At 49.1% G+C, this 23974-nt stretch overlaps 1 protein-coding gene and 1 long non-coding RNA gene across 2 annotated transcripts in view; one reads left to right on the forward strand and one right to left on the reverse strand.

Moving 5' to 3' along the window:
• Positions 1 to 2871: 2871 nt before the first annotated feature.
• On the reverse strand, positions 2872 to 8128 carry LOC142312086 (uncharacterized). Its single transcript, XR_012754328.1, has 4 exons — positions 7405 to 8128; positions 7155 to 7304; positions 5600 to 5744; positions 2872 to 4847 (listed from the first exon to the last, which is right to left on the reverse strand). It is a non-coding gene; the product is annotated as an uncharacterized LOC142312086 (long non-coding RNA).
• A 1631-nt stretch (positions 8129 to 9759) lies between these two features.
• LOC142312883 (uncharacterized) overlaps positions 9760 to 23974 on the forward strand; it is a 139841-nt gene continuing 125626 nt past the window's right edge. Inside the window, exons 1-4 of the mRNA XM_075351867.1 lie at positions 9760 to 9841; positions 20679 to 20828; positions 20958 to 21137; positions 21220 to 21343. Coding sequence (XP_075207982.1) covers positions 20751 to 20828; positions 20958 to 21137; positions 21220 to 21343 — 382 coding nt within the window. The 5' untranslated portion in view covers positions 9760 to 9841; positions 20679 to 20750. The remainder of the gene's footprint in view (positions 9842 to 20678; positions 20829 to 20957; positions 21138 to 21219; positions 21344 to 23974) is intronic.

Genomic DNA, 23974 nt, shown 5'->3' on the forward strand with positions numbered 1-23974 from the left:
GTAATACTCACCACATCATAATCCACGGTTGATATAAGAGTCTCCAATGCATTCATTTTGTTTGCAAGACTTCTTGCATTTGCCAGTAGGCATTTAAAACTATTAACACATTCCTTACTCTTTGCCTCCCTACATTTATTGCACGTCCCATCCCCCCTAAACCTTCATTGACCCCTACTGTCTCACTGTTTCTATCTGCTCTATCTATCCCCTTATTTGCTCCACTACCCTCCCTCCCCCCAGATTCCAGTTTTAAAGCTCCTCCATCCGTCTGACCATTTTCTCCCCCAGCACAGCTGCACCCTCCCCATTGAGGTGCAGCCCGTCCCTACCGTAGAGACTGTAGCCTACTGAGAAGTTGGCCCAGTTTTCCATGAACCCGAACCCTTCCTACCTTCACCAATTTCTAAGGTACGTATTTATCTCCCTATGCTCCCACTGTCTTTATAGTGACGCTTATGGCACTGATGGTATTTCTGAAAACGCCATCTTGGAGGTCCTGGCCTTCAGCTTCTCTCCTAGTTTCCTGTACAAGTAAAATATATCTTTGTACCGTGTTAGCCAGTAGTAGGCTCGAAAGCTTGCAATTATTACAATCTTTTCAGTTAGCCATTAAAAGGTATCAACCACTGAGGACTCTCTGTTCTTTTAAACAATTTTTTTTAGTTTCCTGTAATCATTTTTAAAGGACCTTCCTCCTACCTCTAACTTTGTCATTAGTACCAATGTGCACCATGACCGCTGGGTTTTCCCCAGCCCCACCCAGCAATCTGTCTATTTAATCTGCAATATGCCGAACCCGAGTACCCAGCAAACAACAAACTGCTAGGCATTCACAGTCTCAGCGACAGATAACCCTGTCTGTCCATTTAATTATAGAGTCCCCTATCACCAACATAGGTCTGGCCTTTGCTACACTCCTATTTCCCTACTTCCTACAGCAGGCGTTTTCTTGGTTGCTAGGAGCAATGTCCTGCTGTAGTGAGCCTAATCCTGGGCCTGCATCCCTAATATCAGCCAAACAGGCATATTTGTTAGGTTGTGCCAGATCAGAACTAGGCTCCCTGACACTTTTCCCCCTACCTCTTCTTCTAACGGTTACCCAGCTATCTACCTCTGGGTCCTGACCTTCCCCACCTCCACCCTCCTCCATATCACTGACCCCAGCCAGAGCCACTCAGCGAGCTCTAAACTTCTCTCCAGGTATGCAATGCTCCTGAGTGTTGCAAGCTGCATATTTAGATCAGTTGCCTGGGCTTCCAAATATGTAACATGCTGGCATCGAGTGCAGATATATTCACACTTATAACGGCTGTTCAAGGCATGCATACATCTGACAAGATACACACCTGGTAGCATTGTCCATGAAGCACCTATTAAATGGGAATAAACAGTACAGATAAAAGCAGAAAAACAATGGGAAACTTGTAAGGATAACTCCAAACTATGTTCTTGTGTCAAACTATGATATTGTGTTTAAACCATGGACTTGCCTGCACCCTTGGACTTTACTGCACTCTCGCTTACTGTGGCTGGAATATGTAGTTCTAGGACAATCTACTAACAATTAAGTCACAAGACAAATATCACCAGACACTTTTTTTTTCTCTTTCACAGTAGCACAGACAAACAGACAATACCCTATAGAAATTAAAGAATTGCACAGTTATCACAACTATGATATAGTGTTTAAACTATGCAGTTACCTGCACCCTTGGACTTTACTGCTAACTTTACTTTACTAACACTTGCTTACTGTGGCTGGAATATGTAGTTCTGGAACAATCTAGCAAAAACCCCCACTCTGTACATGTCGCATTCACACGGCTCTGCTACATACACGTCGTGCACATGGCTCCGCTCAGTACACATCGTACACACACTGCTCCGCTCAGTACACATCGTACACACACTGCTCCGCTCACATCGTTATCAAACAGCTCTGTACAAGTCCTACACTCATGGCTCTGCTAACATCGTATACACACTGCTCTGCTCTGTATACCTTATACACACGGCTCTGCTCTGCACATGCTGTATACATACAGCTCCGCTCCGTACATGTTGCACACATGCGCCTCCTCTCCGTACATGTCACACACACGGCTCAGCTCCGCACACAAGACCCTGCTCTGCACACCTCGTACATACAGGGCTTCACTCTGCACACATCGTAAACAAATAACTCTGCTTTTGCACACGTCGTAAACATGTGGTTCCGCTCCACTCAGGTCACACACACGGCGCCGCTCCATACACCTCACCTCGTACACACACATCGTAAACATATGGCTCCGCTCCATACACACACAGTTCTGTTCCGTACACGCTGTATACACGAGGCACAGCTCCGTACATATTGTACACAAGCAGCTCCGCTCTGTACCTGTTGCACACGCAACTCTGCTCCGTACACGTCACACACACAGCTCCTCTCCATACACATTGTTCCCAAGTAGCTTTGAACATGTCGTATACACATGGCTCCGCTCTGCACTCGTCATAAACACACAGCTTCGCTCTGTACATGTCATACACTGCGCCTGGTCTCCGTACACGTCGCACACATTGCTCCACTCTGTATACACACGTGGTATACACAAGGCTCCACTCCATACACCTCACACACGGCTCTGCACCTCATATATACATGGCTCCACTCCACACACGTCTTACACATGGGGCTCTGCTCTGTACACACGGCTCCGCACAAGTTGTACACATCCATCTCCTCCTTGTACATTAACATAACATAACTCACATCAAGAGCCATAAGAAAATAAGCACCAAACCTCTCTTGGTTAGGTAGGGAAGGTGCCAGCACTACTCATTACAGGAATAGTAACAAGAGGACAAGAGTAAAGTGCAAAAAATAGACAATTTTATTGAATACACAACAAGACAATAATTACATTAAAATGGTGCACTACCAGTATATCCTGGGGATGCCAGCAAAAAATAGACCAGTAATTGTAGTCAGAAAAGTCAAAAAAGACAAGTAGTCAGTATTCATATATATGGCGACAACTAGCCTAAATGGGTCACAGTAGTTGGGACTGTACCCAAACCCAAAAGAAATGCTATGTATAAAATGGGAAAAATAGTCAGATCAAACCGTGGTTGCCCACCGTGTAAGGGTGGGGAATCATGGTGATATCACTGGTTATGCTGTTAGTAAACGTGAGTGCACAACAGGGAATAAGTCTGCAATAAATATATGGCACAAGTGTGCAGTTAAGAAATATTCCCTTACCTAAAGTGCTCAAGTGCAAACAGAACCAACACAGGACAGCCAGCCGTAAATACAAGCGGTTCTTATGGGGTGTAGGAAGGCATCCTCAGGTCATCAAAAGGTCTCCATCCAACGCGCGTTTCGCGGGGATAGCTTTGTCAAGGTGGAAAACCAAAGTAATGACCCCATGACCTGCATGCCTGTTTTATATACCCCTCCTAAAGTGAAATCCAACAGCTGAGTGGCCGGAAATGGCATGGGGACAGGAAGTGACATCACTAAGTAACAAGCTTATGTCGCCAACGTACCTCAAAGTGGTTAGAAGTGCATATAGTTTGGGGGTCCATGATGCATCCCACCACATCTTAATTAAACCACTAGAAATTGAAACTGGATTGTACATGGCACATATCGTTACCATGGACGCACTTCCTGATACAACCAACAGGAAGTCGTCAGCACAAAGGGCAGGGAGAGTACAGTGGCCGCTATGTATGCTGGTATGTCGTAACTATAGACGCTATTCCGGATTGTTACCGGAAATCGTCATGAGAGGGGGCGGGAAGAACCCACGTGTCCGCTATGGCCGCTGGTAACTAGGGAAGCTATAGACGCAGAAAGTCGTCATAGGTCCCGAAGTCAGCTCCACCCATCCGCCGGGTGAGTGACACGTGGATCGCCCAATAGCAATCACGGTACGGACATATGGGGACACCACAAAGGAGGGAGGGAACAAGGAAAGGTCATGTGACCGCTATGTGTACGTCCAGCCTAGGGCCACACCTCTCAATCCCTGACTAATGTAGATACAGATAGAGCGTACATCCCTGTTATAATAACTCATGCCACATTAGGTAACTAAACGGGCCGAAGACGTAATGATACTACACCCGAACAATATGGTAATCAGGGAGGCCAATTATACATAGAACCCCAAATAACCACAGACAGGAAAAAGAGAGAGAAGAACAGCCCACATCTCCCCAGACTTCGGCGCAATATGTAAGCACTCATGGCGATCTAAAGACAAAAGTGTCATCAGTTTTCATGCCTGGTGGGAAGGCCCACGTGGCTAGTGGGGACGTGTCACCCCACAACCACGCACCACCACTCCCAAACAGGACGACAAACCCAAACAACAGACCATGAGCCACCACATTGTGTCCTAAGTCCTGTCACCACAGGACCACCCATTCCGAGGGGCACGTATCCCCGGAAATAAGGTGTACATGTGTACAAGACAGGTACCAAGGAACATCATGGAGGAAAAAAAAAAAAAGGGGATCAAAATTAAAAAACATTTTTCCCATATCACACAGATGTTGAGAACCATATGTGAAGTACCAAGATGATCAAAATTACATGGCAAATAGGAACACATGGAGAACATGGTACAATTAGAGTTGCTCAGAAAATCAATTTATGACATGCCGGATGAGCTTCGGTAAATCTTCAATATACACAAGGCCGCCGGAGTGTACGAATCATGCTGTTCTCTTCATAAGATGATAATAATCCTTCAATTTTCCCCACTCTTGGGTATCTGGCAGAGATCCAGGCCTTGCTTCAGCCTTGCAGCACACAGTCACTTGTATCGCATAAAGGAGGAATATATCTAAGGGGTAATGTATCGAAAATTAATAACAGGTCAGAGGTCATTACTATGTTGAGCAAGATGTTGCTCCCGGTAGTATTAAAATAAAAACAAACCAATAAAAACAACACTCATAAACACACAAACAATGAAATTAAAAAGAAGGATTGCAAACAGAAGAGAACATGAAAAAGCTGGAACACCAACTAGAAGTCAAATTATAATAAAAAAAAAAAAAAAAAAAAAAAAAATTATAAAAAAGACACAAAGCTGATGTTCTCATTGAGCCCCTTGGGGACCAAAGTGTCCAGAGTGGAGATCCATCGGGCCTCCACTTGAGCGAGACGCTTTTTCAGATCGCCACCACGAGATCCGCCACGTATATGGTCAATACCCCGTACCTTCAGTCCAGACGGGTTACTCCCATGAAATTTAAAAAAATGTCTAGGGAGTGTTTTCAACGTGGTAGGGTCAATAGTATCCTTGGCTGCGCTAATATCCCGTACATGCTCCCTCGTGCGCACCCTCAATTCACGTGAAGTGAGACCAACGTACACGAGGGAGCAAGGACACGTGGCGTAATAAATAACGTGTGTAGTAGTGCACGTAATATAACACCTGATGTTAAATGTCTTGGTGCCATCTGAGGACGTAAATACGGAGGTACGAATGATGTTCTGGCAAGCCAAGCACCGACCACATGGAAAACACCCTAAGAAGGGACCGCGGGTACTGAAAGGATTACAAATAGGTGGCACGTAATGACTCCTTACCAGAATATCCGAAGGTTTTTTGACCGGCGAGCTGTCATGAGAGGGCCAGGAGGGAGGACGTCAGCCAGAACAGGATCCGATCGAAGGACAGGCCAGTGCTTACCCAGGATATCTCGCATAGTCTGCCAGTGGTCGTTATGAGTACCTATAAAACGAATAGGTGGATCAGTTTTTTGTACTTTAGGAGTATATTGAAGCAACTGCTGACGAGGAGTCCGCTTGGCACGTAAGTACCCCTTTCGGACACAGCGATTGCTGTATCCACGATCCCTGAAACGGCTCCTGAGGTCAGCCGATTGTGACTCAAATGTCTCATTGGTGGAACAAATCCGCCTAGTTCTCAGGAACTGGCCAGTCGGGATAGCGCGTATTGTCGAAGGTGTGTGGGCAGATGACGCGTGCAGCAGGGCATTGACTGAAGTGGATTTGCGGTGGACACTAGTCTGAATCATTGACAAAGGGTCCACTTCGATGTTAATATCCAAAAAGTCAATGCACCTGCTGCTGTGTTTGTATGTTAATTTAATATTAAGGTTATTGTTATTCAATTGCCCCATAAATTCGTCGAGCTGCTCCACTGTGCCCTGCCAAAAAAACAAAACATCATCAATATATCTGAGCCAGCACTGCACATGGGAGCTAAGCCCAGTGCCACCCTCGCCAAAGACCGCCCTCTCCCACATACCGAGGAAGAGGTTGGCATACGCGGGGGCACAGGCCGCCCCCATGGCAGTGCCGCGTTGCTGCAGATAAAATTGGTCCTTAAAAATGAAAAAATTATGTGTAAGGACAAAGTGGAGCAGCTCAAGGATGAATGTATTAAGTTCGCTATCCCGACCGGCCATCCCCAAGAACAGGCGGGTGGCCTCCAAACCATCATGATGGGAAATACAAGTGTACAGGCTCTCCACATCCGCTGTCACGATTAGCATGTTCTGATCCATAAAGATGCCATCGATCCGCCGGAGCACGTCAGTCGTGTCACGGACATAGGAAGGCAAAATTTCAACTAGGGGCTTAAGATGGTAGTCAATGAATTTGCAGATGGGATCGCACAAGCCTCCTATGCCGGACACGATGGGGCGCCCCGGAGGGCAGAGGGCATCTTTATGGATTTTAGGTAGCAAATAAAAAGTGGGTATCGTAGGATATTTGGTGGAGAGCCCGCACACCATTTTATTGGTAATTAAGCCAACCTCAGAAGCCGACTCCAGGATCCTGGAAAGGTCACGGGAAAAGGACTGCACAGGATTATAAGATAGTTTAGAGTAGGTACTCCTGTCACGCAGCTGCCTCAATGCCTCCTTCTCATAACTTGCTACCGCCCAGATCACAATATTACCCCCCTTGTCCGCTGGTTTGATCACGATATCGGATATGTTATTTAACTCTTCTAACGCCAATCGCTGTCTATGGGTAAGGTTATCACGCCGTCTCCGTGATGAAATTTGTTTGAGATCACTAGACACTAGGCGAGTGAAAATTTCAATAGCAGGACAGAGGGACAGGGGGGGAAAGCTTGTAGATCTGGGCAGGAGTGACCTGGGAAACACACCTACTGTGGCACTGGACTGTTCTTCAAGCAGATCCTCCAATACCTGCAGGGCCTCCCTCTCCGCGGGACTATCCAGTCCCGTGTTATCCCGTCTGTGGTGGAGTCTCTTAAGTATCAGCTTCCGTGCAAAAAGGTGGGTATCTTTCAAGGCTGTAAAGAAATCAAATTTATTGACAGGAGAGAAGGTTAGACCCCTTGATAATACCTCCAACTAATCGTTGGAGAGTATATGTGTGGAGAGGTTAATCACCTGGAGTCTATTCCTCCCCCCCTGTCGGGTGGCCTGTTGTTTGTTGCGGGTGGTTTTTACTCGGGCACCGACACTTGATTCGACCTCACTACCACCGCCCGATGCCTCCGAAGATTCCCCAAGAGAAGTGAGGGATGAAAGGGATGCGGACTGGCCACGAGTGATGGTTCGTCCCCGAGAGCCTGCTCTGGATCTAGTTTGCCATCGATATGCAGTGGAACTGGCATAATCACTCAAATCCCTATTGAATTTTTTCAGTTTCTGACCACAGACCTCTTTCTCCAATTTGGACAGCTCTTTTTCAATTTCGGCCTCCATCCCAGTGACAACTGTGCAATTGCTTTTAATGGTTTTCTCAAGCTCCTCTAGCTCAACCTCCATAGTGGAGAGGGTCGTTGTATTATGCTCCTTCAACAGAGACAGGAATCCCAAGGAGCATGCTTGGGCCAGACACTCCCACCTCTCACGGAAGGAGGGATCCTCTACCGGAAAGGATGGGAATATCTGGACCCGCAGGCCCCGAGGGATCATGTCTCTGTCAAGGTATTTAGAAAGTAATGCACGGTTCCAGCAAATTCTCAATCTCTTCTTAAGCAGCTCCTTATATTTAAAAATCAGAATATCACTGTTGGGCGTGTTGACATCGCTAGTGGTGTCCTTGTTGTGGTCTTTCAGAACATTATCGAAATGTACTGACCAGGCCCGATCACGGGCGCGGAAATCCATGCTCGGATGCAAGTAATCTGTGAGAAGCACAGAGACACACATTAACATAACATAACTCACATCAAGAGCCATAAGAAAATAAGCACCAAACCTCTCTTGGTTAGGTAGGGAAGGTGCCAGCACTACTCATTACAGGAATAGTAACAAGAGGACAAGAGTAAAGTGCAAAAAATAGACAATTTTATTGAATACACAACAAGACAATAATTACATTAAAATGGTGCACTACCAGTATATCCTGGGGATGCCAGCAAAAAATAGACCAGTAATTGTAGTCAGAAAAGTCAAAAAAGACAAGTAGTCAGTATTCATATATATGGCGACAACTAGCCTAAATGGGTCACAGTAGTTGGGACTGTACCCAAACCCAAAAGAAATGCTATGTATAAAATGGGAAAAATAGTCAGATCAAACCGTGGTTGCCCACCGTGTAAGGGTGGGGAATCATGGTGATATCACTGGCTATGCTGTTAGTAAACGTGAGTGCACAACAGAGAATAAGTCTGCAATAAATATATGGCACAAGTGTGCAGTTAAGAAATATTCCCTTACCTAAAGTGCTCAAGTGCAAACAGAACCAACACAGGACAGCCAGCCGTAAATACAAGCGGTTCTTATGGGGTGTAGGAAGGCATCCTCAGGTCATCAAAAGGTCTCCATCCACACATTGCTCCACTCTGTATACACACGTGGTATACACAAGGCTCCACTCCATACACCTCACACACGGCTCTGCACCTCATATATACATGGCTCCACTCCACACACGTCTTACACATGGGGCTCTGCTCTGTACACACGGCTCCGCACAAGTTGTACACATCCATCTCCTCCTTGTACATGTTGTACACACACGGCTCCGCTCCCTACACATCGTACACACATGGCTCCGCTCCATACACACATGGCTCCGCTCCGTACACACACAGCTCCGCTCCGTACACCTCGTACACACACACACCTCTGCTCCGTACACCTCGTACACACACACCTCTGCTCCGTACACCTCGTACACACACAGCTCTGCTCCGTACACCTCGTACACACACGGCTTCGCTCCGCACACCTCGTACACACACGGCTCCGCTCCGTACACACACAGCTCTGTGCCATACACGTTGGACACACAGGAGATGCGCCTCGTTAATACATGTCATTCACAAGTGGTTCCGCTCTGTACGCGTTACGGCTCTGCTTCGTACACACATGGCTGTGCTAGGTACACACACAGCTCTGCTCCGTATACCTCGTACACACGCGGCTCTGCTCCGTACACCTCGTACACACACGGCTCTGCTCCGTACACCTCGTACACACACGGCTCTGCTCCGTACACCTCGTACACACACGGCTCCGCTCCGTACACCTCGTACACACACGGCTCCGCTCCGTACACCTCGTACACACACGGCTCCGTTCTGTACACCTCGTACACACACGGCTCTGCTACATCCACACTGTAAAACCCCTCCTGACCCCACACATAACCTTCCCCTCATCCAGCACATGACACCCAGCACAGCAGAGTCCTGCATACACTGAGGAGCTGATCATGTGACCCCTGACTCCTCCCTCCATGTGACATCATCACAGGTCCTGGAAGCACAGAGCAGCAATAAGAACACGCCCCTGTCATGTGATAGGGGCGATTTGAAATTACATCATACCTGGAAGGAGCCAATACACTCTAGCATTTACACTGCAGGTGGAGGTATGTGGTGATTCCCCATGGGCACAGTAACCACATCATGTTGTGATGTGTCATAACATGTATATTTTTATTTGGCGCTCTTTGGGGATCATACATATAAGTTATTGATTCATATTTACTCTTATTTTCAAGGGGGATGGAAAATAACTTCTATATTGACTTTTATGTTGGTTTGTTTCTGCAGCTTAGGCTGGTTTCAGATGTCCGTGTTTTAGATACGTGTGACATTCGTTTTTAACACGGATGTCACACGTACCCATGTTACCATATTGTGTACTCACACGGCCGTGTTTTCACAGGGACCGTGTGGTCGCGCTATTTCACACAGACGTGCCCGTTTTTTCTCCAGCAGCACGGATGTCACACGGACCGCACACTGTTGTGATCCGTGTGACATCAGTGTGACAGGTACCTGAGAAAACACGGGTTTTTAAATAAAAACATTTTTTATAGTTACCTGTATGCAGCGATTCTGTCTCCAGCTCCTGACCCCCGCTCATTATTTTCATTGATTATTCACCACAGTGAGCAGCTGGGAGCAGGGGCATCGCTTTGACAGCGCCGGAGACAGCACCGCCGAGGACAGCATCGCCGAGGACAGCATCGCTGGAGACATCGCTAGTGACAGGTGAGTACCCTGCCAGCAGTGTGTGTGCAGGGACGTCCAGGAGGTCATCGGATTTCCCAATGAACTCTGATGACCTCCTGATGACCCTCCGCGACAACTGTGCTACAGCGAGTGTCCCGATGGTGACTTCCAGGGGTTCATGAGAGTTCATTGGGAACTCTGATGACCCCCTGGATGTCACTGCACAAACTACTGTATACTCACCTGTCCTCGGCGATGTCCCCGGCGATGCAGTCCTCGGCGGTGCTGTACCCAGTTTGTCCCCGCAATGCTCCGGCTTCCAAATCCTCGGGCAGTGAATAATCAATGAAAATAATGAGCGGGGATCAGAAGCGGGACGCAGCAGAGCAGAAGACAGTGTCGCTACATACAGGTAAATATGGAACATCTTTTCATTGCAGAGACACGTGTTTTACCCGGCACAGGTATGCAAACACGGATGTCACACGTGTGACCATAACCACGCGTGTGACTGGTACCTGATTAAACACGGATGTCTGAAACCAGCCTTAGTTTGTACAGAGGTCCGTTCCTATGTTTCTCTAAATTGGAGCCAGAATTGAATTTAATCCGCTCTTTCCTGGATTGCGGTTTCCACCTATTCACAGCCACTGAAGGGCAGAGGGGACAGTTGTCTCAGGTTCCTCGCTCGGAGGGGCAGCTCCAAGTTAAGGGGAACCTGTCCGATGCAATATGCACCCAGAACCACGAGCAGTTCTGGGTGTATATTGCTGATCCCTGCCTAATCGTCCCTTTATACACTAGCATAGATAAATAGATCTTTAGAAAAAGTATTTCTAAAGATCGTATACTATATGCTCATGAGTGCAGGGACTAGTCCAGAGGGCGTAACTTCCCTTGACTGGTCGGCCCCCCTTAGCATGTTAGTACGTCCCTATGGGCATACTAACATGCTAATGAATGCGCAGCCGCACATACCTCACTCTTCATGGTGGACGGCGGAGGATGGATGCGCTCTGCGCATGATCCAGAGCACCCGGGACTTCCAATCATGCGCACTAAACTGATGTCAGGTGTAAGCTTCCCGGTTTCAGTGAGGTACAGAACCCATAACCGGAAGTGCTGAGGACTCCATATCCTACCCAGTGCGCATCCATCCTCCGCCGGCTGCCATGAACAGTGAGGTATGTGCGGCGAAGCTGCACATTCATTAGCATGTTAGTACGCCCACAGGGGCCTGCTACCATGTTTTATGGGCCGACTAGCTAAGGGAACAAATGCCCTTGGGACTAGTCCCCGCGCTCATTAGCATATAATATACGATCATTACAAATACTTTTTCTAAAGATCTCTTTATCTATGCTAGTGTATACAGGGACTGTTAGGCAGGGATTAGCAATAAGCACCCAGAACTGCTCGTGGTTCTGGATGCATATTGCACCTGACTGGTTCCCTTTTAACTGTGTGTGTACCAGAGCTGCAGAGTCGATGAGTCGGTGTCCATTGTGGTGGAGTCGGAGTTGGTATAAAATGGACCGACTCCGAAAATGTATAATAAATTGGGTACAGTGGTTCAGTGCAGTATGTGATCAATATTTTTTTCTTAAGAATTTGTGAAAGTTATGAAATGTTCTATAAATGTCTTTTCTATTCCTGATCAGAATCAGATGAATCTGTGCTGAACTTCAGCTACATGATAGTAGTGTTACCATTTTACCACAGAATACTTAACACAAACATGAGTCATCTACAGTTGAAACCAGAAGTTTCCCTCCGCTCTCCATAAAGACACATATGCAGGTTTTTCTCACTATCTGACATGAAAACAGAATAAGGCCCTGTGTGTACTGGAAAATGGAATTTTCTCAAGAAAATTCCGCAGGTATTCAAAGATTACCGCACCCGCGGTAAAAAACCGCGGCAAACCGCATGCGGTTTGCTGCGGTTTTACCGCAGCATTGTTCGCGGTATTGCCGCGGTTTTGCCGCGTGCGGGTTGGTATGTGCTTTATTGCATTCAATGCAATAAAGCACATTGAAAAAAAAAAAAAGTCATTTCATTCTGAGATAGAGAAATAGACAGAAGAATAGATTAGACAGAGGGATAGATAGAGAGATAGATAGATAGATAGAGGACAGATCGCTGCATTTCTCACGGTTGGCAGTGAGTTCACATTACCGGCCGTGGGAAATGCCCTGGAGTTACCTCTGCTGTCTGCTGCGAGGCTGCATTCAGCAGTGTCTGTGTCAGTCGCGGCTGGATGCCAGCATCACAGGACGCCGGAGCTGTGGATTACGTCGGAGCTTTGTTTCGGGAGGGGTTAATAAAAGGGTGAACGAGTCTTATTTGTGTTTTATTTAAAATAAAAGGATTTTTCGGTGTCTGTGTTTTTTCACTTTACTTACGGGTTGATCATGTCAGCTGTCACATAGACGCTGCCATGATCAAGCCTGGAGTTAATGGCGGTGATCTGCCACCATTAACTCCTTGTATTACCTTGACTGCCACTGCTACACGGCAGCAGGAAGAGCCGGGGACACTCCGGTACTGCCGCATAATGCATGCGACAGTGCCAGGGCAGCTGCGGCTGATATTCTGGGCTGCGGGAGGGGGAGTGAGGCGGGGGACATTAACCCTGCCCCTCTCCCTCCCCAGCCTGAGAATACCGGGCCTCCGCTGTGTGTCGTGGAGCTGACAGGAGCGGCGGTGTCTGCTGCAGCTCCTGTCACCTTCACGTAGCAGATCTGGATGCGATGCTGGACCTCCGTGGATTACGCCGGACACGGAGGGGTTTTTCGGGCTTAATAAAGTGGTGAACGAGGGTATTTGTTATTGTTTTTTATTGCAAATAAAGGATTTTTTCAGGTGTGTGTGTTTATTTACTGTAACTTACAGATTACTCATGGAAGGTATCTCGGGGAGACGCCTGACATGATTAATCTAGGATTTAGTGGCAGGTATGGGCTGCCATTAACTCCTTATTACCCCGATTGCCAACGCACCAGGGCAAATTGGGAAGAGCCGGGTACAGTCCCAGAACTGTCGCATATAATGTATGCAGCAATTCTGGGCGGATGCTGACTGATATTGTTAGGCTGGGGGGCTCCCCATAACGTGGGGCTCCCTATCCTGAGAATACCAGCCTTCAGCCGTATGGCTTTATCTGGCTGGTATTAAAATGGGAGGGGACCGCACGCCGGTTTTTTTTAATTATTTATTTTACTGCACAGTATAGACACGCCCACTGGCTGCTGTGATTGGGTGCAGTGAGACAGCTGTCACTCAGTGTGGGGGCGTGTCTGACTGCAACCAATCACAGGCGCCTGTGGGCGTGGAAAGCAGAGAATACGAGATTGATTAATGAGCGGCCGGCATTTTCAAAATAGTAAAAGCCGCCGGAGTCTTTATAACAGCCGTGCAGCACCGCGCCGTAGATCGGGGAATGGTAAGTATGAGAGGGCTGCTCACTTCAGTCACTCAGGGGATTAGCGGTCACTGGTGAATCCTTCACGGGTGACCAGTAATCAGTACGCGACACACAGACAGAGCCGCGGTATGACAATGAAGTCGGGTGAAGTTCACCCAAGTTCATTCTCATTGCGCAACTCTGTCTGCTGTCAGCCGACATGTATCAACGTCATTTTACATCACACACACGGACATTCCACACGGACATTCCACGTACACATACGCGCAAATTTTACATGCATACACAGACATTTTATACGCACACACGGATAGCATACGCCATCACACGGATGAAAAACGTATCGGAGAAACACCCATAAAAAACGGAACACGGATCCGAAAAAAGGGACCGTGTCACACGTACGTTTTCTATGCGGAAGTGTGTTTTAGGCCTTAGCTAGCTCATCAGTTTTTTGCAACTGCGCATTATGTTGCTTTTTACAAAGTTAAAGTTTTACTTAAGTTTTTTGATCACCCACCGCACAATGCTTCAAGGTTGTCTCTTACTAACATAACCCAAAGTTTGTTTGTAAGGTTTGTTTGCTATTTTCTAACATCTCAAAGTTCACTGGTTTGTTGTTTTCACCAAGTTAACTCCTCATGTTCAGGCATAATGCTCTATGATTATAGCACATGGCCAGCAAGACCTCCGTAATCACCTATTCTGAAGACTGGATACCTATTTTAATCCAACAACACACTCCTATTTGTCTCATTTATATCACATCAGGGTCATTTGGATGTTTTTGGTTGTCATTATAATTTAAAAAAAAAGAGAATTTTGTTTACTTACCGTAAATTCTTTTTCTTATAGTTCCGTATTGGGAGACCCAGACCATGGGTGTTTAGCTTCTGCCTCCGGAGGACACACAAAGTACTACACTTAAAAGTGTAGCTCCTCCCTCTGAGCTTATACACCCCCTGGTGAGCAGACCCAGCCAGTTTAGTGCAAAAGCTGAAGGAGAATAGCCACTCACAAGTAGAACAGAGCAAGAGCCGGAACAACCGGAGACTCTGTCCACAACAACAGCCGGTGAGAACACGCGGAACAAGAAAATTGCCAACAGGCAACAGGGAGGGTGCTGGGTCTCCCAATACGGAACTATAAGAAAAAGAATTTACGGTAAGTAAACAAAATTCTCTTTTTCTTTATCGTTCCTTTGGGAGACCCAGACCATGGGACGTTCCAAAGCAGTCCCTGGGTGGGAAATAAACAGAAAAAACTAAGAATTAGGCAGAACCTAACTTCACAAATGGGCGACAGCCGCCTGAAGGATGCGTCTGCCCAAGCTCGCATCTGCCGAAGCATGAGCATGCACTTGGTAGTGCTTCGAAAAGGTATGCAGGCTAGTCCAAGTGGCAGCCTGACAGACTTGTTGAGCCGTAGCCTGGTGCCTAAAAGCCCAAGAGGCACCGACAGCTCTGGTCGAATGTGCCTTGATCCCCGGCGGGGGAGGCACCTGAGTACTCTGGAAGGCGTCCGAAATGGTCGATCTAAGCCAACGGGCTAAAGTCGGCTTAGAAGCAGAGAGGCCCTTGCGCCGACCTGTGGTTAGCACAAAAAGAGAAGTGCACCGTCTAAGAGCAGCTGTGCGAGACACATAGATCCGGAGAGCACGCACCAAATCCAGAGTATGCAGCGCTTTTTCAAAGCGATGAACAGGAGCCGGACAAAAGGAAGGTAGGATAATGTCCTGGTTAAGGTGGAAAGGAGAGACCACTTTAGGAAGAAAGTCCGGAGTTGGACGGAGAACCACCTTGTCTTGATGAAAAACCAAAAAAGGTGACTCCGAAGAGAGCGCAGCCAAATCAGAGACTCTCCTGAGGGAAGTTATGGCCACCAGAAAGGCCACTTTCTGTGAAAGACGATACAAAGAAACTTCCCTAAGATGCTCAAAGGGAGGTTTCTGCGAAACCGTGAGAACCAAATTAAGGTCCCAGGGATCCAAGGGCCGCCGATAAGGCGGAATGATGTGAGACGCGCCCTGCATGAACTTCCGCACCTGAGCCAGCCGAGCGAGACGCCGCTGGAACAGAACTGACAGAGCTGAGACTTGTCCCTTGAGAGAGTTGAGGGACAGTCCTAGCTGCAGACCGGACTGTAGAAAAGACAGAAGGGTCGGCAAGGAGAAAGGCCAAGGAGGATGGTCGGTAGAGCGACACCAGGACAGGAAAATTCTCCAAGTCCTGTGATAGATCTTAGCGGAGGAAGACTTACGGGCCCGAGTCATAGTGGAGATGACTTCAGGAGGAATACCAGAAGCCGTCAAAATCCAGGACTCAAGAGCCACGCTGTCAATTTGAGAGCCGCAGAATTCAGGCGGAAAAACGGACCTTGCGAGAGCAGGTCTAGACGGTCCGGGAGATGCCACGGCACCTCTACGGACAGATGAAGCAGGTCTGGATACCAAGCTCGCCTGGGCCAGTCTGGTGCAATGAGGATGACTCGACGGCCTTCCATTCTGATCTTGCGCAGGACTCTGGGCAAGAGAGCTAGAGGGGGAACACGTAGGACAGACGAAACTGGGACCAGTCTTAAACCAGAGCGTCCGCGGCGAAGGCCTGAGGATCGTGGGAGCGAGCCACGTAAACAGGAACTTTGTTGTTGTGACGGGATGCCATTAGGTCCACGTCCGGAGTGTCCCATTTGCGGCAGATTGACTGAAACACTGCCGGGTGCAGGGACCACTCGCCACCGTCCACGGTTTGACGGCTAAGATAATCTGCCTCCCAGTTTTCCACGCCTGGGATGTGGACTGCGGACATGGTGGACTTGGAGTCCTCCACCCATTGAAGGATGCGTTGTACCTCCAACATTGCCAGGCGGCTGCGTGTCCCGCCTTGGTGATTGATGTAGGCAACCGCTGTCGCGTTGTCTGACTGGACTCGAATGTGCCTGCCCGCCAACAGGTGGTGAAAAGCTAGGAGAGCTAGAAACACGGCTCTGGTCTCCAGCACATTGATTGAAAGGGCTGACTTGGACGGAGTCCAAGTGCCCTGTGCTCTGTGGTGGAGACATACCACTCCCCAGCCGGATAGACTGGCATCCGTGGTGAGGATCACCCAGGACGGGGCCAGGAAGGAGCGCCCCTGGGACAGAGAGAGGGGCCGAAGCCACCACTGAAGAGAGCTCCTGGTCTGTGGCAACAGAGCCACTAACCTGTGTAAGGAGGAAGGCCGCTTGTCCCAACAGCGGAGAATGTCCAGCTGCAGGGGGCGCAGATGGAACTGGGCAAAGGGGACAGCCTCCATTGACGCCACCATTTGACCCAGCACCTGCATCAGACGCCTGAGGGTATAACGGCGGGGCCTCAGCAGAGAGCGCACCGCTAGCTGGAGTGACTGCTGTTTGACTAAGGGCAACTTCACAAGTGCAGGCAAAGTCTCGAACTGCATCCCTAGGTACGTGAGACTCTGGGTCGGAGTCAGAGTGGATTTGGGCAGATTGACCAGCCACCCGAATTGGGCTAGAGTGGCGAGAGTGAGCGAGACACTCCGCTGACAGTCTGCGCTGGATGAAGCCTTGACTAGAAGGTCATCCAGGTAAGGAATCACTGCCAACCCCTGTAGGTGCAGAACCGCAATCACTGCTGCCATGACCTTGGTGAATACCCGAGGGGCTGTGGCCAACCCGAAGCAATTGAGGCAATGACTGATCGCAGAGACTCCATGCGAAAGTGCCGCACCTGAACATGCTTGTTGAGAAGCTTGAGATCCAGGATGGGCCGGAAAGTACCGTCCTTTTTGGGGACTAGGAAGAGATTTGAGTAGAAACCTCTGAACCGTTCCCGGGCGGGAACCGGTACAATTACTCCGTTGGCCTGCAAGGATGCCACGGCCTGTGAGAAGGCGGCGGCCTTGGAACAGGGGGGAGTTGAGAGAAAAAATCTGTTTGGCGGACTGGAAGAGAATTCTATCCTGTAGCCGTGGGAGATGATATCTCTCACCCACTGATCGGAGACGTGTTGAAACCAAGCGTCGCCAAAGTGGGAGAGCCTGCCACCGACCAAGGACGTTGCTGGAGCGGGCGGATAGTCACGAGGAGGCTGCCTTAGTGGCAGCACCTCCTGCGGTCTTCTGTGGATGCGCTTTTGGGCGCCAGTTGGATTTCTGGTCCTTGGCTGAGTTAGTGGACGAGGCCGAGGGCTTAGAGGACGACCAGTTGGAGGAACGAAAGGAGCGAAACCTCGACTGATTCCTACCCTGGGCAGGTTTCCTGGCTTTGGTTTGTGGCATGGAAGTACTCTTCTCGCCAGTAGCTTCCTTAATAATTTCATCCAGCTGTTCTCCGAACAGCCGGGACCCAGCAAAAGGGAGCCCAGCAAGGTACTTCTTTGAAGAAGCATCTGCCTTCCACTCTCAAAGCCACAAGATCCTGCGGATAGCGAGGGAATTAGCCGAAGCCACCGCAGTGCGGTGAGAAGCCTCCAGCACGGCAGACATGGCATAGGATGAAAAAGCTGAAGCTTGGGAAGTCAAGGCAACCATTTCGGGCATAGATTCCCTGGTGAGGGAATGCATCTCCTCTAGAGAAGCAGAGATGGCTTTGAGAGCCCACACTGCTGCAAAAGTCGGGGAAAACGAGGCCCCCGCCACTTCATATACGGATTTGGCCAGAAGGTCAATCTGGCGGTCAGTAGAATCCTTAAGGGAGGTGCCATCAGCCACCGACACAACGGTCCGGGCTGAGAGCCTAGACACCGGGGGGTCTACCTTTGGGGACTGAGCCCACTACTTGACCACCTCAGGTGGAAAGGGAAAACGGTCATCAGAACCACGCTTTGGGAAGCGTTTGTCAGGACAGGCCCTGGGCTTGGTCACAGCGGCCTGAAAACTGGAGTGGTTAAAGAACACACTCTTTGCCCTCTTAGGCGAGGTAAACTGGTGCTTTTCTGCCAGAGAGGGTTGCTCCTCTGATACTGGCGGATTGAGATCCAGTACAGAATTAATGGAAGCAATCAAGTCACTAAGATCTGAGTCACTTTCGGACAGATCAATGGGGTACATGGAGTTAGCCTCCGAGCCCCCTGTAAAGGCATCCTCCTCATCTTGCGAGTCAGCTCTTGAATCAGAGCCGCGGGAGGAGGAGGGAGAGGGAACCCTGCGTCTCTTCTCAGGAAGACGGGGTCTGGGACCTGATGATGAATCCTCTGTGAGCTCCGGTCCTGAGAGACCCCTAGCAGCAGAGGCACCCTGTGAGGGGGGCTGATGCATATTCAGCAAAGTCCTGGACAGAAGTCCCATGGACTCAGCAAAAGACTGGGAGATAGACCTAGAAAAGGATTCTACCCAAGCCAGGGGCTCAGCCACAGGAGCAGGAGCAGCCTGAGAGACCACTGGGGGAGAGACTCCAGGCTGTGGCACCGCCAAGGTAGAGCAGGCATCACAATGTGGATAGGAGCTCGGTTCAGGCAGCAGGAGCTTACATGCAGCGCATACAGCATAAAGCTTTGGAGCCTTGCTCCTCGTGTGACACATGCTGCTGGAGTGGGGGCTCTGCCAGAGAATGAACCCCAGAGAGTATATACAGAGGTCCACAACCAGAGACCGGTTGTGGCTTACCAGACCGCTGTGCTGTGCAGAGCGGTGTTGTGTGCCCTCCAGATCCCGGACCCCCAAACACAGCACCTTAGCAGGGATGCAGAACGCAGACCAGCGCTGAGTGAACTCTGAGAAAATGGCCGCCGGAGTGAAGAGAGGGGGCGGGACTTGGCTGAAGAGCGGGATCTGGAGGGCCATAGAGACCTACAGGGGAGGAGACATGCACAGCAGTGGGGAGAGTCCCTCCCCTGTGCAGAACGGCCGCCGGGAGGAGCCGTGCTGTCCCTCTGCATGAGTGACATGCGAGGGCAGTGAAAACGAAACTAGGCCTCCGGTGAAGCCGGGGCCTAAATTTGAGTGGCGAGGCCGATGCGTAGGCACCATCGGCGCGGTTCTCAGGCGACAGCTAGAGAACCCGCCGGAAATGTCAGTAAATACAGTAAGCACACTCTCCCCAAACAATAAAGCACAGGGACCCCCAAATATAAACGTCTCAGGTACTTAGCTGCTGAGACGCAGGGCCAGGTCCCTGGGGATGAGTGCTCCGGTCCAGCAGGGTCCTGAAGGGCTGCGGATGGAGACCGGTCTCCTGCCAGGCATGGAGACCGTGCTGGCTCCCACTTCAAGCCAGAGCCCAAGAGGGATGGTGAAGGAGCACGGCATGTAAGGCTCCAGCCTAGGAAATCAACCTTACAACACCGCCGACACAGTGGGGTGAGAAGGGACATGCCGGGGGTCCAGACGTGGACCCGCAGTTCTTCAAACTCATTCCAAAAGGAAAAAATCATATGAGAATGCATGTGTGGATGTATGCCTCCTGAACACAAAGCGATAAACTGGCTGGGTCTGCTCACCAGGGGGTGTATAAGCTCAGAGGGAGGAGCTACACTTTTAAGTGTAGTACTTTGTGTGTCCTCCGGAGGCAGAAGCTAAACACCCATGGTCTGGGTCTCCCAAAGGAACGATAAAGAAAAGATAACACAGTAGTTTGACAATAAATGGCTTCACCCAAAAAAAAAATGTTTGTGTTATCATTCATGTTCTCTGAAAAAAGGCCAAGAAAGCAAAAAATCTGCTGAGGTATGTAAGCTTTTGAGCACAACTATAGATAAATTAAATGCTCCAGTCCATACAAAGAAAGTATACAATATTTACTCCTTTTATATCTCCTCATGTTTTTCCCTTTATTATCTCCAGTAGTTCTTTATTATGTTACATCATTATCTTCTTCCCATGCAGGTCCCTACAATATTGGACCCTTTCAGTGGAAATTTTCCATATAAGAGAATTTTCCTGATTGACCCATCAAGGATGGATAAAGAAAGGGACAAGATGGTGGAGAGGATATTAGCCCTCACCCTAGAGATCCTCTTCCGGCTTACTGGAGAGGTGAGAGATTCTGATGACGTCACATTACATCATTCTTATCTATGGGAATAACAGATGGACAGAACTGGAGAGGTGAGGACTCTGGAAATGTCTATAGTGAGATTTATTAATGTGTCTCTCCATAACCAGGATTACACAGTAGTGAAGAATACCTCTAGTGAGCGCTGTCAGGCCCCTGTGTCTGAGGGATGGGGAAGACCCCTGAGCCCAATCACATGTCCTCCACCTCACCCCCTGATACATGAGGACATCAATGACCAGAAGATCCTAGAACTCACCTACAAGATGATTGAGCTGCTGACTGGAGAGGTGACACTGTTGGGAATGCTGGGACATTATACAGTAATGCTATGAAGGGATCGGGGGATGACGGTATCATTGTATGTGTCAGGTTCCTATAAGGTGTCAGGATGTCGCTGTCTACTTTTCCATGGAGGAGTGGGAGTATTTAGAAGGACACAAAGATCTGTACAAGGACGTCATGATGGAGGTTACTCAGCCCCTCACATCACCAGGTAATACACAGGATGAAAAACTAAGTGGTAAAGAAGTGAAATTTCTAGAATGCAATTTTGTTTAAAAGATATTATCTTATTTGCAAACACCTGTATCCTTCACCGATGAGAATATCTGACAAACTGTGTTCTATATGAAACTTTCACACAGGGCTGACTTAGTTTTGTATTATTCCATAATTGTTATTTTTAGACAGTAAGTGGTATTGTGTATGTATATTGAGGTATGCTCCTCATGGACTGACCCAGCAAGTTGAAGAATCGTTCTTCCAACCAGTCCAATTTTAGATTATATCAAAATAATTGTCCATTCATATTTGAGCTGATTAGTCCTAAAAATACTCACCCAGGTAAGTCGTAACAACTAAATGCAGAGAAGTCACACTTTCCATTACTAATTTTTTTTATGTAAAGTTGTGGCATGACGATTACTAGATTAATTCTACATAACTTTATACTGTATATTCTGGCATTTTAAGCTTCAAAAAACGGGCATGTATGAATCTATCTCTTTAAATTGAACACTCTCTACCAATATAGTGACGTGGCTGGGTCAGAAACAATAGCCCGACTTGGAAACTGAGACACAAAATATATTCTAGAAAATAAAGTTAACATGTTCACATTTCTGAGGGCCAGATCTAAATGTGCCGATGCTAATGCAATAGTCTCCTAAACTCAGCGAAGCAAAAGAGAAAAATACAGAGGAGGAAAATGATGAGAAAATAGTCAGGTGGGTAATTTTGAATATCCACCACTCATTTATCTGAGGTAGGAAGATTGTGACCTATTTTACTCCCAATAGTATAATATTTTACTCCCAGTAAGGATGTTATATATACGCTAAGAGTAATATGTCGCGGGCGGAGGAGGGGACGCCGCGCTCTCCCTCTGCTCGGGTCCGGCGGGCACTGCGGCCTGCTGCTGCCGCTGCTCGGTGGCTCGAGCGATGGGCCGGATTCCGGGGACTCGAGCGGCGCTCCTCGCCCGTGAGTGAAAGGGGGTTTTTGGGTGTGGGGATTGTTTATTGTCCGTGACGCCACCCATGGTTGTGGTGATTTGTTGGCACCACCGCTGCTCTGTATGGGGATCCCGGGAAGGATGGTATGGAGCAGCCAGTTGTTGTGTTGCCCCTCCGTGGGTAGGGGTTGGTGATCCCGGGGCCCAGTGATGAGGTGGGAGATGCAGGGCTTGGTGGGCGCAGGGACGCGGGGGCAGCGCTGTGCCTTGCGGCACTGTGGTACTCACTCAGCCTGAGACGATGACACAGTTCTCGGTAAAACACACGGCTGGAAAGACGGTTCCCACGGACGGCTGCACTTGCTTTCCCCAGTAGGTGACGGTGACGGTCCCTCTGTCCTGCACCTATGATGATAATGGTTGCGATGGGTTCCCACCGGTAACCCGCTCCCCGGCTTGGATATGGGCCGGAGGAGCCCTACTTTGCCCGCAGGCGCTGGCCCTGAGAAACTGGTGCCCTGGCGGTGGCGGTGTCTCTCCTCAATGGTTAGACTGTTGCCTTCAATCGGGACTTGGTTGTTTGGAGACAGACGTCCCGTTCACTGACGGATTTGGCAAATTTACGGCGACTCCTAGCCTTGCCGGGGTCCGAGAGGCCCCTGCCCTGGTGCTGACTGTTCTTTGTATACTGCTCCAGACCGCCGGGCCACTACCCGTCCGCGGTCCTTCCAGCAACCTCCGAGCAGTCCCCCTCCAGACTATCACCGCCGTCTGCTGACCTTGCTGACACTGTCCGGGCACACAGCCGGACCAACTTCAGGCTTTCTTACTGACACTTTTACTCTTTTCTTCTGCTCCTCTACTACTTCCTTCTACTTCACTCCCCTAAACTGCACTCTCTGTTTACTCCTTCTACTTCCTCCTCCTAGACTCATCTGCCTGGTTCTTCCCGCCTCCAGGGCTGTGTACTCCTCGGTGGGCGGAGCCAACCGCCTGGCCCACCCCCTGGTGTGAACATCAGCCCCTGGAGGAAGGCAACAAGGATTTTGGTAGCCTTGGTGTTCCTAACTGGGGTGTAGGGTGTGGTGGTGTGATGACCTGTGACCCCTGGCTTGCCCAGGGCGTCACATTCCCCCTTAGCAAAATGCAGACCGTCCGCGGGCTGCCCGTCCAACACCGGTTTTATTTTCTGAAAAATATAAAAAGAATAACACACATACAACTTATGACATCATCCCACAACGGGAGGCACATTTCTTAAACGTTACTAACGGTTTACGGTTACGGTTTCCGCTCTCTCCCACCCAAGCAACCTGGCCCTGATGCTGCCCCTAAAACCCAGGCAGCACCCCTTGACCCAAGTCCAGCACAAGTTACCCGAGCGGGATCTATCCTTCCCCTCCAGAGGGTAGCCACCGGTTCCTGTGGTGGCTGGGCCCCAGCCTGCTCTGCTGAGGGCCCTCCCTCCAACCTGCCTCTCCGGAGGCGGCAACTGCGGAAACGGTAACGGTAAAACAACTTATTTACAAGCCACTAACGTTTGTGGTTGCCCTGCAAGTTCACGGGCTTGTCCATAGAAAGTTCTCCATGCCAACTTTTTAAACGGTCCCCACGGGGACAACGTTGCAGGCAACGGCCGGTTTTCAAATCACGGTAGAATCAGGTTACTCC

Source organism: Anomaloglossus baeobatrachus, chromosome 5 (genome assembly GCF_048569485.1).
Source record: "Anomaloglossus baeobatrachus isolate aAnoBae1 chromosome 5, aAnoBae1.hap1, whole genome shotgun sequence".
Lineage (NCBI taxonomy): Eukaryota > Metazoa > Chordata > Amphibia > Anura > Aromobatidae > Anomaloglossus > Anomaloglossus baeobatrachus.